The sequence below is a fragment of the Canis lupus genome, chromosome 2 (genome assembly GCF_011100685.1).
Source record: "Canis lupus familiaris isolate Mischka breed German Shepherd chromosome 2, alternate assembly UU_Cfam_GSD_1.0, whole genome shotgun sequence".
In the NCBI taxonomy this organism is placed as follows: domain Eukaryota; kingdom Metazoa; phylum Chordata; class Mammalia; order Carnivora; family Canidae; genus Canis; species Canis lupus.
This window is the reverse complement of record NC_049223.1, coordinates 22,178,233-22,193,834: the sequence shown is the minus strand read 5'-3', so window position 1 is coordinate 22,193,834 and position 15,602 is coordinate 22,178,233. Positions and strand designations below refer to the sequence as shown.

The window sequence follows — 15,602 nt, the reverse complement described above, 5'->3', positions numbered from 1 at the left end:
CTGAGGGTTTTCAGCTGCCTAACTCAATAAAAACTAGCAGTGGGAGTCACCTTTGTCTTCCTTCTTCAGCAAGAGAGAAAGGGATTTGGAAAGATCCTGTGTTTTTTTAAGGAGGCTGGCTGGGTTGGAGAAGTCATGCAAGGACTCCTGTGTCAGAGCATGAGCATCCACCTTTGTCCTCACTCCACAATACCGTTCATTAAACGTATGTGTAGAGGATAGTGTTCTAGATCTGAGAAGTCTCTCATGCCATGAAATCAGTGGGTGGTGGGATTTCCAGAAGAGGGATGCAAAAAAGTCAGCAGACCCTGAGTTTCAAAGCATTCCTTCTTGCTTGGGCAAAGAGCTAACTGAATGAAAGTAACTGAACACACTTAAATTAGACATCAGTGACCTTTATTAGGTGCAAAGTAGTATTCCTGACAATAGTAATAGGCCACTGTTACACCTGTTCATCCATTAAAGCAACAGCCCCTCACCCAGAGCTAACCAGATCCCATAAAGTTCCCTGTAAGTGCGTTGTGATCTTCATAACAAGTGACAGGAAAGATTAGGACAGCTCATTAATAAAACATGTTCCACAGGCATCTTGATTCCTTTTGGTTTTTGTCTCAAAGAGCTCCAGGAGGCAGCTACTTCAAAGGTTGATCCTTCTTCCTTTCACCAGCCGGGCTCGATATCTAGACACCTCCTGGAAATAAAGCCAAATACAGTGAGTCCGTGGAACACTGGGAATGTGCTCAGCATAAGACAAGGTAGATTTCTAGCATCTACCAATAGTTAAATAGAAAAATTCTCCACAATGATCCAATCAGTAAATAAACCATATTCTAAGACTCCCAATAATTTACTTGTCAGTACGATCTAATTTAGATTTTACGATCTAAAATCATGTTGAACAGGGGTGCCAAGGTGCCCAGTGGTTTAGCATCTGCCTTTGTCTCAGGTAATGATCCTGGGTATGGGATGAAGTCCCTCATCAGGTACCCCAAAGGGACCGTGCATCTCTCTCTATGTCTCCACCTCTCTGTGTCTCTCATGAATAAATAAATAAAATCTTTAAAATAAAATAAAGCAAAATAAAATAAAATCGCATTGAACAAACTGAGAGAGCCAGACGCCAGTCAGCCTGTGCCAATTGGTGCTCCTCTTGACTACAGGTGTCCACAACAGGCTTAGCATGCTGTTTGGTCAAGAAGACCTGTACTCCTTGTCTGGCTTTCCTTTAGCCACTCGCTGCCTCATCTAGAGTGATCTGCTCCTCAGTGAAAATCAGGTCATGATTTGGTATTGGGTTGATTTGGTATTATTGCTTTATTCTTAATCAAACAACAGACTTTTGATTCAACAAGCTTTCTGGTTTCTTGTTTATTTTTGACAGGCAGCAAGGTCTGGTGGAATGCTTAATTTCAGAATTCAACCTGACTCTGAAATGTAGCTCTGTCACCTGCATCACTTCTGGTAGCCTCTTGGACTTTTCATTTTTTCCTTAGAGCGGGGAGGGAGGGGCACCTGGGTTGCTCAGTCAGTTAAGAGCCCAACTCATCTCAGGGTGGTGGGATGGACTCCGTGTTGGGGTCCTGGCTCAGTGGGGAATCTGCTGGAGATTCCCTCCCTCTCCTTCTGCCCGTACCCCCACCTCCTGCTCACGTTCTCTCTCTCTCTCTCTCTCTCTCTCTCAAATAATTGAAATAAATACTGGAGGCAGTTCATTCATTTACAACCCTGACAATCTGCCAACCAATATATGCTTTTTTTTCTGCTGCAAGAATCAGTGTGTTGCCCGGAAGCCCCACTTGACAAAATAGGATGCCTTCATAAAAGCGTTTTAAAAACTGGGTAGGGGATCCCTGGGTGGCGCAGCGGTTTAGCGCCTGCCTTTGGCCCAGGGCGCGATCCTGGAGACCCAGGATCGAGTCCCACATCGGGCTTCCGGTGCATGGAGCCTGCTTCTCCCTCTGCCTGTGTCTCTGCCTCTCTCTCTCTCTCATGAATAAATACATAAATAAATCTTTTAAAAAAATAAAATAAAATAAAAAATAAAAACTGGGCAAAGAGAGAAGGACAAGACTTCCCACCATTGGCAAATGTGAAATGAGAGCCTCTTCTGATATGGGATAGATTCATAGGTTCTAAAGGGAGAAGGGGCCAAGGGGGAAGTAAGATTCTTCAGCTGGGAATGACTTTCAGAAGGTGATTCCCAGTGGCCCAGTAGCGTAGTGCTGGTGTGCGGTACTCTTCACAGTACTAGAGGGGCCGAGTTATCATTACATTCAGTCTACGTGGAGGTCCTGTCACCCCCTAGGAAAACATATATTGGTGATTCCTGCAAATTGAAACATAGGATCAGCCTCTTGGTTCGGAGGCTAAAATGTCTTTGTCTACCAGGCAAATATGTCTATTTCTTTGGCTTGACTGTAATTTGTCTGGGGATCATCAGCAGCACTGAATGCCCACTAGCTACACGCAACTACTTTACAAGTGTTGTGTATTAAGTAGCAAAGCATATGAAATAATGTCTCATGTCCCCTCTTGATAAGCATCAGTGGTTTCTGCCATCAGCTCCGTGGAACCCCAGATGCTAACTGACCCACCCAGAAACCTGCTTGAGAATTGCTTCTGGGACAGTTATTGGATCTGCATATATGTAAATACTCTGTTGTAGAGAAATTAAGGGAGGCCTATGGGTAACACCCCAAACCTTTAACTTTCCTTATGTGCATTCAGAAGGTGGCTTTTGTTGCTCACTTGCTCTCCTCCAGATCTGCTGTTTCCTTTCCTACCTGCCTGTCCTGGAACAGGATAGCCTACACAGCACAGGGCGGCCAAAAGACATAAAGAAGTCTGGGATGCTCAGGTGCCCCACGTGGGGGAAGCAAGTATTAGCTGAAATTCTCAGTGGATCTCAGCAAGGCTTCTGCACGGTGCTCTAAACAATGCACATTATGCTTCCAAATTAAACCAGGTAGCTAGAGTGCCTGGGTGACTCAATTAAGGGTCTACCCTTTTTTCTCAAGGTCCTGGAATTATGCTCATCATCAGGCTCCCTGCTCAGAGTAGACTCTGCTTCACCCTCCCCTCAGTCCTTACCCCCCACATTCATATTCTCTCTCTCCCTCAAGTGAATAAATAATATCCTTTAAAAGTAAACCAGATATGAGAATTATCAAGTATCTGAAGGAGAAAAGAAGTTTAACCTGTCATCTCACCCAAACATACCTTCAGGCTGGTGTCTTTCGGAATTCCATATAATTTATGTCCAATCCCTACAATATCCCTCTCAGTGACATCTTGACTGGTGCCTTTCACATCGATGTAGTGGCAGTCAGCACTGGCGAAATGGCAGGAAATTGCCTGTGCAGGGTGAAATGATTAATATTGGGGGAGAAAAATATCTGTTAACAGCAACAACCAAACAGAAAGACTTCTTTTAGAACATCAGCTAGTTCACTAGCATTTGATTTCCAGAATGTTCCATCGTGTCTTGGATTAGTCTCTTTGGGGTTCAATATCTTATCTCCCCCCAGGTACAGCTAAAGGCTGACTGAGAAATTCCAAGAGGTTTTAAACTCCCTGGGATACTTGTTTTCAAAATGGGCAGAGAACATAATGACAAGAGTAAGAGGACTTTAATTTTTAACATGTGATTTATCTAGCGAGTGCATGTCCTCGAGTCCTAAACAGGAATGGGTTCCAGGGTTCTTCATCCTCTTCTTAGTCACAGAAGTTAGTTACTCAGCTGAGTTTGTGGTGCTTTGTTATTTTAATGTCTAAAGATCAAGAAAAAAACACACAAAATACCTTGCGAAGGAAAATAATATACACACCCACTCCTGTCAAATCAAAAGAACATTTGAAGTCCAATAGCATTCATATACGGCACTCATCTTGTTTCCTTCTGAAGGTAAGAGGAGGTTACTTGGTTCTCCCCATTCTTAAAAAGGTTATCAGCAGATAAACTTAAAACTCACTTTCCTAGTCGCATGTTAGTTCTCTTGAGGTGACCTCACTTCTCAGAAGAGCTGCCTGCTTTGCTCACAACATGAAATTTCTAGACAGTGGAGTCACAAACTCCATTTCCCATGGAAGCCCCCACACACACCAAGGAGTAGTGACACCTGAGGCCAGAGGGGATAAGTACATTACCTATATGTGTTTTTAATTTTTTTTTTGTAAGGGTCCATCTTTTTTCAAATAAAGTAGTTGAAAATTGCAAAGTTAGGATATTATCATTCACATTACTTGGTTTTCTTATTATTTACCTTTTAGTTTCATACAGGAATCACTGTATACTATATTTTCAGGTTTTGACATGAGATCTTTCGGTATGTAGTTATCCTACACAGTTTATAATCCTGATCATATAGATAGTAATATAAGGGGATCCCTGGGTGGCTCAGCGGTTCAGCGCCCCCGCCTTCAGCCCAGGGCGTGATCCTGGAGACCTGGGATCAAGTCCCACATCAGGCTCCCTGCATGGAGCCTGCTTGTCCCTCTGCCTGTGTCTAAGCTTCTCTCTCTCTCTCTGTGTCTCTCATGAATAAATAAATAAAATCTTTCAAAAAAAAAGTAATATAATTTTCTAACTCATACAGACTTTCAGACTATTTGTCTTAGCATCCTGTTTTTACACACACATACACATAAAATTCCATTTTCATATCAAATTGAATTTTGACACCAAGGATACATGATAAAAGGCCCAAATTCATGAATCCCAAAAACATTCACATTATTTATGTCCTTGTGGCTGTACCCCTGCTTGTACAGTTCTGAGGGTCATGCTGGTGGGGAGTCTGATCTAAGAAACTAATATAAGTATTTAAAGTATAAATATAAGTATTTAAAATATAAGTATTTAAATATAAGTATTTAAAATTTTGGCATTAAAAAAATTTTGGCATTGTGTTCATCACAGATATTTTTTGCATTGATTTTGATTTTCTAAATACTGCCTTAAACTATCATTTAACTTGATTGTTGAGGTTTTTTAGCACCATCCTCCTAACCCCGTTATATTTTCCCTGGAGGAGAGGGCTTTCTTGCCTCACCCTCATCCTGGCCCTGTTGACCTGGTGGAAATATGAATGAACGGAAGATGAAACCTGGTAGCCTACCCTGCACCTAGGGAGACAATGGGTGTGTTGGTGTGACAAACTGGCACGCTTCACTCAACCCCAAAAAACCCCAATATATCGTAATAAGAGCCATGTAATGTGGGTAATGTCAGTCCACAGTGCTGTGAGATCTGCTAAATATTTGAGAAGAGAGAAATCTGGGAATATGGGAAATTTGTCAAATCTTAATGTAAGCAATGAAATCAATAGGTTTTTAATATATTCATAGCTAAGGGGCAAAAAACATGAATCACTGCTAAATCTTATTTCTGGGCAGCCAATTCAATATCAAAGCTATTATAAACTGCCGTCATAAATGGTTCCTTTATCCATTTCCCATTTTAAGATTTTAGTACATCAGCCATTGTTTCTGTCTCCAAAAGCACAGGCTGTGGGCTACCAAGTATGTTCTTTCTCTGAAGCAATTCTATGAATGTTCCTAATTCAGGATCAGTAGGATTGGGAAACTGAGGTCTCATGGCCTCCTACTGATAACTTAGCAAAAAAGCATGAGGTATCAAATATATTCCCTGGTAAATAAACCAGAGCAAGAGCAGTTTATTTTTATTTTTTTTAAGATTTATTTATTTATTTATTTATTTATTTATTTATTTATTTATTTATTGAGAGAGAGAGAGAGAGAGAGAGAGAGAGAGGGGCAGACACACAGGCAGAGGGAGAAGCAGGCTCCATGCAGGGAGCCTGACGTGGAACTCGATCCTGGGACTCCAGGATCACACCCCAGGCTGCAGGCGGCGCTAAACAGCTGTGCCACCGGTGCTGCCCCAGAGCAAGAGCAGTTTAGTTAAACATCACAAATCTCATAAAGTTTCACATATCTTGACATTTTTGCTTCTAACCTATTCGTCTTTGGAAAGCACGGTGATGTAATGCATACCTTGCGGTATCCTTGAGTTCTGTTCCAGCCTGATCCGTGGATGAGCAAAGGATGAAAGAAAACGGTGTCTCCTTTCTCCATCACGAGGTGCACGCGGGGGGTTTTTTCATCATAGTCCTGGATCCCATAGAACATTAAGTTCACGCCCCCCTAGAACACATAAGAGAACCCAACTCTGTATTTGAGGAACTCAATGACTAAAAATTTTATCAATGACTCATTAGGAAAAGCAAAGGTTTCCTAAGTTCTTCCAAGAGAAAAAGATAAATAGATTCTTAACAGGTACTGCAAATATACAAAAGCTTCTCAGATGTGTGGCTGTGAAAGTCACATTATGATATTAAAATCATGGATTTAGGGAGGCAAAGGAAGATGCTGAAATTTCTTCTTACCCTTCATAACTGAATTATAAATGAGGATCTAGATCAACGTTGCATTTTGTAGTTAACATGGAAGTCGCCTTTCAAGCCTGAATGTATAATCATCGTTTCCCAGGATGATATATTTTTGTAAAGATTTTACTTATTTAATCATGAGAGACACAGAGAGAGGCAGAGACCCAGGCAGAGGGAGAAGCAGGCTCCATGCAGGGAGCCCGATGTGGGTCTCGATCCCGGGACCCCAGGGTCAGGCCCTGCTTAGTCCAAAGGCAGGCACTAAATCACTGAGCCACCCAGGGATCCTCTCTTTCCCAGTATGATATTCTCCTCACCTAGAACTTTGCCTGAACCATTCTTCTATAACTCAAGAGTACCTCTAAGAAGCAAACTGTTCTCCCAAACCAGCAGAGAGTAAATCTCTATTTTTCTCAGCTCAGAAAGCACTGATGTCACATCCATAATTAAGAAGAAAAACTTTGGGGATCCCTCGATGGCCCAGCGGTTTAGCGCCTGCCTTTGGCCCAAGGCGTGGTCCTGGAGTTCCAGGATCGAGTTCCACATTGGGCTCCCTGCATGGAGCGTGCTTCTTCCTCTGCCTGTGTCTCTGCCTCTGTCTCTCTCTCTGTGCGTCTCTCATGAATAAATAAGTTCTTTAAAAAAAAAAAAAAAAAAAAGGAAAACATTGTGTTTTTTTAAATAACTATTTCAAAATCAGTTATTACATTAAGTAATGGTTATGGGGGGAGGACGGCATCACATTCCTCTTCCTGAGGTTATGCCACATTCTCCTGGGGAAAGGACTGCTTTCCTGCTGGACTTCACTGGGGCTTTGATCCAGTGCACTTCTCTCCTGGCCAGGGTGGATACATGATCTAAGTCAATCTGACCTTCCTCTGTGGTCACTTTGGATCTGAGCAGAGGATGGAAGGCACTGGTTATGGTCAAGGTTCAGTTGCTCCCACCAGGTTCAGTTCCCACTGAACGTGACCTCCACTTTCCTGTTCATCCGAGCTAGCCAGCCTTTCCATGGACTCAGCAGATACCTGCTACCCTCCAAAACACTCCCCTTGCCTTAAGTCAGCCACAGCCCACTTCTGTTGTCCGCATCAAACTTTCCCTAAACCTCAATTTAATTGATGAATCTTATAGTTTCAGACTTTTTTTTTTTTTTTTAGTTTCAGATTTTATATCAGAATCCAGACTCCAATATTTTCTTTGGCACTAATCTTCAGTGCAAGAATCTAACTAATGAGACAGAAGGCCTGAAAGCCATATTCTTTATTTCCTACAAACCACATTCATTCTTCCTGCCTTAACAACCCATGCTCTTCCCATTCTGACCATCATTATGGGGTTTCAAGACCTTATTGTCTCATACCTAAAACACTTATCACCTCCTCTCTGGTTTCTCTGCCTCTGGACTCTCACCTCCAGTATATTCTTCTCTAGGCCTCTAGATTATCATTCTTGAAGAACGAATTTGATCTCACCATTCATGGGCTCAAAAGCTTTCTGTACTCTTCCAACATCACTAGCTCTATCCATACACCATGCAACAGTCATGCAATGGAATACTACTCATGCTTCCCCAGAGTCAAGTACTAACTTCCTGTTATATAATGCATTCATGAAGGGTGCGTAACAAGTACTTGGCACTTGACGTTGGATTGTGGTATTGCAAGTGTTTGTCTTACTTCTGCAATTAGGCTTGATAATCTCAGATCCTATACAGCACCTACCAAAGCTCCCTACACTGATCAGCTTTCCAACACTTCATGAAGGAAAAATGGTTATTTTACCTGACATCCTTGAATCTTCCTTGATTCTAATTCCAAATCCTATAACGATGTTTTATTACGAAGGAAATGCCATCTCAATGTTAAAGCTCTTTATGGATACTGATTGAAATCAAAACAAAAAATATTCTGGCTCTTGGTCCCGTGCCCAAGATGGCTAAGAAAAGAACAAATAATGGTCGTGCCAAAAAATGCCGTGGCCACATGCAGCCTATCCGCTACACCAACTGCACCCATTGTGTGCCCAAGGACAAGGTCATTAAGAAGTTCATTCTTCTGAACATAGTGGAGGCCTATGTGCTTCCCAAGCTGTATGTGAAAGTACATTATTGTATGAGTTGTGCCATTCACTGCAGGTAGTCAGGAATCGCTCTTGTGAAGCATGGAAGGACCAAACACCCCCACCCCAATTTAGACCTGCAGGTGCTGTCCTACAACCTTCACCGAAGCCCACGTAAGGAGCTAAGTCCTTTTTTTTCCCAACATGTTAATTTTATTGTGTGTGTGTGTGTTTAATATTTTATTTATTCATGAGAGAGGCAGAGACACAGGCAAAGGGAGAAGCAGACTCCCTGCGGGTGTCCGATGCGGAACTCGATTCCAGGACTCCAGGGTCACGCCCTGATCCAAAGGGAGATGCTCAACCACTGAGCCACTAGGTGCCCCTGTGTGGCTCTGTTTTGAGTCCAGATCTGCTTCATTGTAATTTTCCGTATCCTTCTTGCCTCATTAAACCTCCATCCAAGCCTCTCTGTCCTCCAGCCTTACTCTCAAGGAGCTAGGTCCTTAACAACTGAAGAAAAAGTGTTCAGAAAAAAAATAAATGGCGATTATACTTTAAAAATACATATATTCTGGTTAAGATTTCTCCTCTAGGGGCGCCTGGATGTTTCAGTCAGTTGGGGGTCCAAGTCTTGATGCCAACTCCAGTCATGATCTCAGGGTGCGAAGTTCAAGCCACTTATCTGACTCAGCAGAGTCTGCTTGCCCCTTCCCCTTCCCCTCTGTCTCTCCCCGACTCCTCTCCCACGTGCTTGTGCTCTTTCTCTCTCAAACAAATAAATAAAATCTTAAAAGAAAACAACGACATAAAAAGGTAAGATTCCTCCTCTAACGAGACATACCTCCCATTGGGGATAATCGTGTGGCTTCAGAGGGCCTTTGTGTGTGCCTGGAAGCACACACAGGCAGCCATTGTTCCTGTCGATGTGCTCCATGGCTGTCCAAGCACAGACAATTTTATTGCTGGGCCTGAAGGGGAAGTAGAGCAGATCCTGATGCAAGGGATGGCGGGATGTCTTCTTGCCTGAAACAGATCCTGCTGTTAACACACACTCGCATCTCAGATTTCATCTCTTTTGCCTGCAAAACCTACAAAACCCAAAGAAGTGAAACAACATTACAGAAAATCAGTCCAGAGAGCTAAGCATCAAATTTGAATATCAAATCCACAGGGCGACTCCAGATCCTCTACTTTTTTTCTGGGTTCCTGGGAGCCGAGGACGTACTGACACACAGCATTCACTAGCAATTCATACATGTCATGAATCCTTTTTTTTTTTTTTTCATGTCATGAATTCTTTTGTGTTTTATTCCTTTGTAATTGTGGTTTGGGCATAGAACCTAGTATTCAAAAAAAAAAAAAAAGTTTGAGTAATTGAAGAGAGTAACCAAATTGTTGGTTCCCAGTCAGCCTTCTAAGTGGCTGATACAAAAAATATCAGTTAACTAAATTAATAAAAGGTCTCCAAAAAGTACATCACAGAATGAGATGCACTTGGCGTACAATCACTGTGGAGAGTCAGAGATCTCTCAGACATTTTTATGTTTCTCCCTATTTTCCACTCTGAATCTGGTGCTCCCCCATCCCCAACCCGACGTCTCTAAACAAGACATCCAGAGTAGGAAAGATTTGGTGATGTTAATTAAGCTACAGGCCTGTCAAATAAAGTTCTCCTGGCTCTTTTTCTCCAGAAAAAGTGGGAAAGGATAAAGAATTTTGAAGGATCAGTTTATTACAGGTAGAGCAGAATTTCTCAGCATGGCCCAAGAGCTGGGGTGGCTTCAAAAGTGCAGATTCCGGGGATCCCTGGGTGGCTCAGCGGTTTGGCGCCTGCCCTCGCACCCAGGGTGTGATCCTGGAGTCCCACTATCGAATCCCACATCAGGCTCCCTGCATCTCCCTCTGCCTGTGTCTCTGTCTCTGTCTTTCTCTCTCTCTCTCTCTCTGTGTGTCTCTCATGAATAAATAAGTAAAATCTTTTTAAAAAATGCAGATTCCTTGGTGCACCTGGTTGGCTCAGTTAGGCATCTGACTCTTGATTTCAGCTCAAGGCTTGATCTCAGGGTCATGAGTTCAAGTCTCGCATTGGGCTTCACAGAATCTTTTTAAAGTACACATTCCTGGGTTTAACTCTCAAATCACTTTCTTTGGTAATAAGATCTTAGGAGCTACATTTGAGCAAGCACAAGGAATTTTTAAAAGCAACTGTAGTTTGTGATTTATAAATATAGTTTTAATTTTGTTAGTAATAATAATGTCTTCAATCAGGAAAGCAGAATTCATGCTATCATAGGTGAGAATGGTTAACAAAGCTTAGAGGTAATGGTTATAATAATAGCAACTGATGGTTGCTATTATAATATCATGTTGGGTTCCCTGCATAGAGCCTGCTTCTCTCTCTGCCTTTCTTTAAAAAAAAAAAAAAAAAAAAAAGATTTATTATTTATTCATGATAGACACAGAGAGAGAGAGAGAGAGAGAGAGAGAGAGGCAGAGACACAGGCAGGGGGAGAAGCAGGCTCCATGCAGGGAGCCCAACGTGGGACTCGATCCCGGGACTCCAGGATCACGCCCTGGGCCAAAGGCAGGCACCAAACCACTGAGCCACCCAGGGATCCCTCTCTCTCTCTCATGAATAATAAATAAAATCTTTAAAAATATATCTGAAATAACTATTCTACTTCACTATTATGTGTGCTGTTTTGAGACATGAATAAAAGTATATAAATATTTATTTATCAAAGTTTAACAGTTGGGGATCCCTGGGTGGCTCAGTGGTTTAGCGCCTGCCTTTGGCCCAGGGCGGGGTCCTGGAGTTCCCGGGATCGGGTCCCGCATCGGGTTCCCGGCATGGAGCCTGCTTCTCCCTCCTCCTGTGTCTCCTGCCTCTCTCTATCTGTGTGTCTATCATGAATAAATAAATAAATCTTAAAAAAAAACCCAAAGTTTAGCAGTTATACACACAGCTATAGTTTGGAACGTTTGAAACTTCCTGGGTTTTTTTTTTCCTCTTTGAAATAAGAGCCCTTTACCGGAATCTGGTGGTTTGTTTATCAGCATTGTATGCATGGCCATATAATTGGGTCCAGTGAAGCACTCCACATATTTCAGAATCTAAGAGAAAAGAAGAAAAAAAGTTTCATGAGAAATCAAATAAATAGGGCCCATGGATATAAGTACAGTTATCTGTACAAGAGCCAGGATGTCAATGTATAACAAAACACTTGGTAGAAGTCCCTGGTGACTCAGCTGGTTAAGCATCCGACTCCTGATTTCAGCTCAGGTCATGATCCCAGGGTCATAATATCATGGGCTAGGTTGGAACTAATTGTTCAGTGGTGAGTCTACTTGTGTTTCTCTCCCTCTGCCCCTCCCTACCAAGAATACATATTTTAAAAAACTGTTGGTATGTCCACAACTTTGCAAACAAAGAATGAAAAGTCAGCACTGGAAATCTGCAACACTCAATTAAGCAGGCTCTTTCAAGCCAGTTGGAACTGAATCACCTTTTTCTATGAGAATGGGATGAGTTTCTCTCAGCTTTCGACTGGGAAGGACAGGAATACCCTTCTTTTTCAACTGAAACTGTCCATAGATGCCCAGGGAGAGGACACCTTTCTCTCTTTCCCTCATGGAGATTCTTCATAAGAAGGGACCGTCAGGGGCACCCGGCTGGCTCACAGATTGAGCGCCTACCTTCAGCTCAGGGTGTGATGCTGGGGTCCTGGGATCAAATCCCCCATTGGGCTTCCCTGCAAAGAATCTGCTTCTCCCTCAGCCTATGTCTCTGCCTTTGTGTGTGTGTGCGCGCATCATGAATAAATAAATAAAATCTTAAAAGAAAAAAAAGAAAGAAAAAAATGAAGGGATGAGAGGCCCCAACACACATGTAACTGCCATGCAGAGCCCAGGAGACAAAAGAACAGCAACAGGGGGACACTTCACAGTCAGGCCACCTCCCTTTCCACAGCTCTTCACTGAGGGCTGCAAACCAGACAGTAATAGAAAAGGACACGCAGCAGGGGAGTGAGATGAGCAGGTCCCTCCTCCCATGGCATCTATATTCTGTTGGAAGGATGTTAAATAATAACATGGGCACTGGTGCTTGACACCAAGGTGCAATGAGAGCTCGTGGGGGGAGTGGGGGATGGGAGGTGTGTGTGTTTGCTGAATTTGGACTGGGGTCTGGCAGCGGGTGTGCTCCCTCCTTACACCTAACCCACTAGGGAGGGAAAGCACTCAGCTTTGTATGCCTACCACCTGCCAGGGCTTAATGTGTCAGCCACTTACGTCTCACAACGATCCCTGAAAAGTAATGCCCCTGGAATTTTTTTTTAAAAGATGTCATTCATTTATTCATGAGAGACACACACACACTCACACACAGAGGCAGAGACACAGGCAGAGGGAAGAAGCAGGCTTCATGGAGCCCGATGAGGGACTCAATCCCGGGACCCTGGGACCACACCCTGGGCCAAAGGTGGTGCCAAACTGCCAAGCCACCTGGGCTGCTCTGCCCCCTGGAATTAATGATGCTTTAAAGAATCATTAGCTTGCAGATAAATTGCCCAAGTTGGCAGAGCCAATTGAAATGGATGATATTCCATCTCCAATTCTGTCTGACTCTAAAAATGAGGCCTCTTCTACTGCTTTCCTCACTATTTATCTCATGTATAAGGAATATTGGCAACTTGAACATGAAACACTCGAATGTACTAAAATCCTAGGAGTTAGGCCTCATACTTGTTTTTTTTTGTAAAGGGTATAAACTTTTAGGATTTCCCTTAGGCAAGTATTTTCTTTTCCTGTTTTTTTTGTTTGTTTTGTTTTTTTTAAGATTTTATTTATTTACAGAGAGAGGCAGAGACATAGGAAGAGGGAGGAGCAGGCTCCATGCAGGGAGCCCAAAGCAGGATCTGATCCCGGGACTCCGGGACCGTGCCCTGAGCCAAAGGCAGACACTCAACTGCTGAGTCACCCAAGCATCACTTTTTTTAAATAATCTCTATCCCAATGTGGGGCTTGAGCTCATGACTCACATGCTCCACCCAGCCAGGCCATCCCAGCATCTCCTACCAGTATTTTTCTAAACTTCAGTGACTCAAGAGCCATTTACCATTTCTAGCATATGTGACAGAACTACCCAATATTAGCCAATAATTTCCCTAAATTAAATCATGTCTTATCCTGATTAATAATATTCCTGAAGTCATAGGTAAGATGCGCTGGTACTTTTTCCAATACACACTGAAATAAATACCCAACTACTATATCATCCCCACCTCCTAAAAATCATTGCATGAACCAGCACGTGCATGGTGCACATTTGAGAACAGTGGGAACCCTGGAGGCCTCATCGTGATTCATCTAATGCAAGTTGCCTCTAACTTCAAGCTTTTCTTCCTTGATCGATGCTCACAAGTTCCCATTTCCGTTGCAAGACTTGAGGTTGGGAAGAATAGATGATTCAGGGGCCATGTCCCCCTTTGTCCCCAACGCAAGGGGCTGGACATGATAGGTGGCCTGCCTGTACAGTCTTCTCTGTACAGGCAGGAAAATATTCTTTTCTTTTTATCATTTGTTTAAAGAATTTTTTAAATTTTAAGTAATCTCCACACACAACCAGGACACTAGAGTGACTCAGCGGTTGAGCCTCTGCCTTTGGCTCAAGGTGTGATCACAGTCCAGGTATCCGATCCGGCATCGGGCTCTGTGTGAGGAGTCTGCTTCTCCCTCTGCCTATGTCTCTGCCTCTCTCTCTCTCTCATGAATAATAAGTAAAATCTTTAAAAAATAATAAAAATAAAACTAAAAGCATTTGAAATAAATGGTTCATAAACTGTGGTACATTGATACAATGGGATGCTATGCAGAAGTTTGCAAGTATGATATAGATATAGATACACAAGTGATAATATATAAGTCACATGGGAAGATGTCAGATCTATTATAAGTGGACAACACACAGTGACAACCAGTTTGTTCCCGTGTTACACAAAAGGTGGGAACCCTGGAGGCTCATCATGATTAGCCTGTTAACCTAAAAACAAAGAAAACACAGGAAGGTTCTCCAACCTCAGGGAGAGTGCAGTATCTGAAGAGTTCCTTGTCTTCTTGGAAGTCTTGGATCTTTGAATCATCCTTTCACTTGGAATATATTCTGATTTTGCAATGGGACACATCTCTCATTATCATCATTTTGTTCTGGTTTCACCTCCCCTCTGCAGATCCTTTCAAACTGGTCCCTAGGAAATGAAATTGGCAGATGATGTCATTACTGCAGGCTCCAGGCACCTGCCTGGCCAGTTCTGTGGAAAGATCCACAAAGATTGAGGAGATGGTGTCTCTGCACCAAGTTGACCTCCAGGCCAGGCTGAGCAGCTCTGAGCATGGGGAGGAGGAAATGGCCAGCTCACAAGCCCCTGCCTCCTCACTGTGAGGCCAGAATTCACTGTGAGAACTCACAGCTTCCTTAGCCTAAGAAAACAGTGGGGAAAATCTGTGATTTGGTTGCATCTGAGTAACAATGGCAAATACTTCTCTCCTCCATTCCATGGGCCAGGCCCGGTTGGAAGCACTCTGTGCGTCTTTTACTTTATTCAGTCCTCACAACAACACTAGGGCCTCAGTACTACTATCCCCATTTTACAGATGAGAAAGGAGAGGCATGGAAAGTAAGTTGCCCCAGGGCACACAACATTTAGTAGAAGGGCTAAGATTAAAGCCAGCCCTTTATGTTCCCAACCACTTCCCAAGGAACCAGTCCCTGAAAAATATCTGAACATGCACACGCTACTCTTACCCATGTTCCCATTGCAAACATACAACATATTTCTGTAAAATAACGAAAGGTTACTGTACCTAAAGCGTTGAATGTCAGCATCAGACACCAAACTTTTAATGACAAGAAACCCATTTTCTTCATAAAATTTTCTCTGTTCTAGGCTTAGAACAGCATTATGCTGAGTATACCTAAAGAAAAGATAAATTTCAAATAAGTCCAACCGAAAAATCACAACCCAACACTCTGTATCAAGATCCTGAGAAATGTTTCTACTACTCATCCACCCAGCATTTGTATTTTTATTTACTTTAAGAAATAATGTGAGGGATCCTGGGTTGGCGCAG

General features: G+C 42.8%; 1 protein-coding gene and 1 pseudogene across 1 annotated transcript in view; one reads left to right on the top strand and one right to left on the bottom strand.

The window, feature by feature from the left end:
* Positions 1 to 374: 374 nt before the first annotated feature.
* The window catches only part of LOC119876062 (phytanoyl-CoA dioxygenase, peroxisomal-like), a 15,476-nt gene continuing 248 nt past the window's right edge, over positions 375 to 15,602 (bottom strand). Inside the window, exons 2-7 of the mRNA XM_038530092.1 lie at positions 14,550 to 14,596; positions 11,507 to 11,588; positions 9,316 to 9,497; positions 6,016 to 6,165; positions 3,220 to 3,354; positions 375 to 691 (exon numbers count right to left, since the gene is read on the bottom strand). Of these exons, the coding sequence (XP_038386020.1) occupies positions 638 to 691; positions 3,220 to 3,354; positions 6,016 to 6,165; positions 9,316 to 9,497; positions 11,507 to 11,588; positions 14,550 to 14,596 (650 nt within the window). The 3' untranslated portion in view covers positions 375 to 637. The remainder of the gene's footprint in view (positions 692 to 3,219; positions 3,355 to 6,015; positions 6,166 to 9,315; positions 9,498 to 11,506; positions 11,589 to 14,549; positions 14,597 to 15,602) is intronic.
* LOC119876093 lies at positions 8,345 to 8,649 on the top strand (annotated as a pseudogene).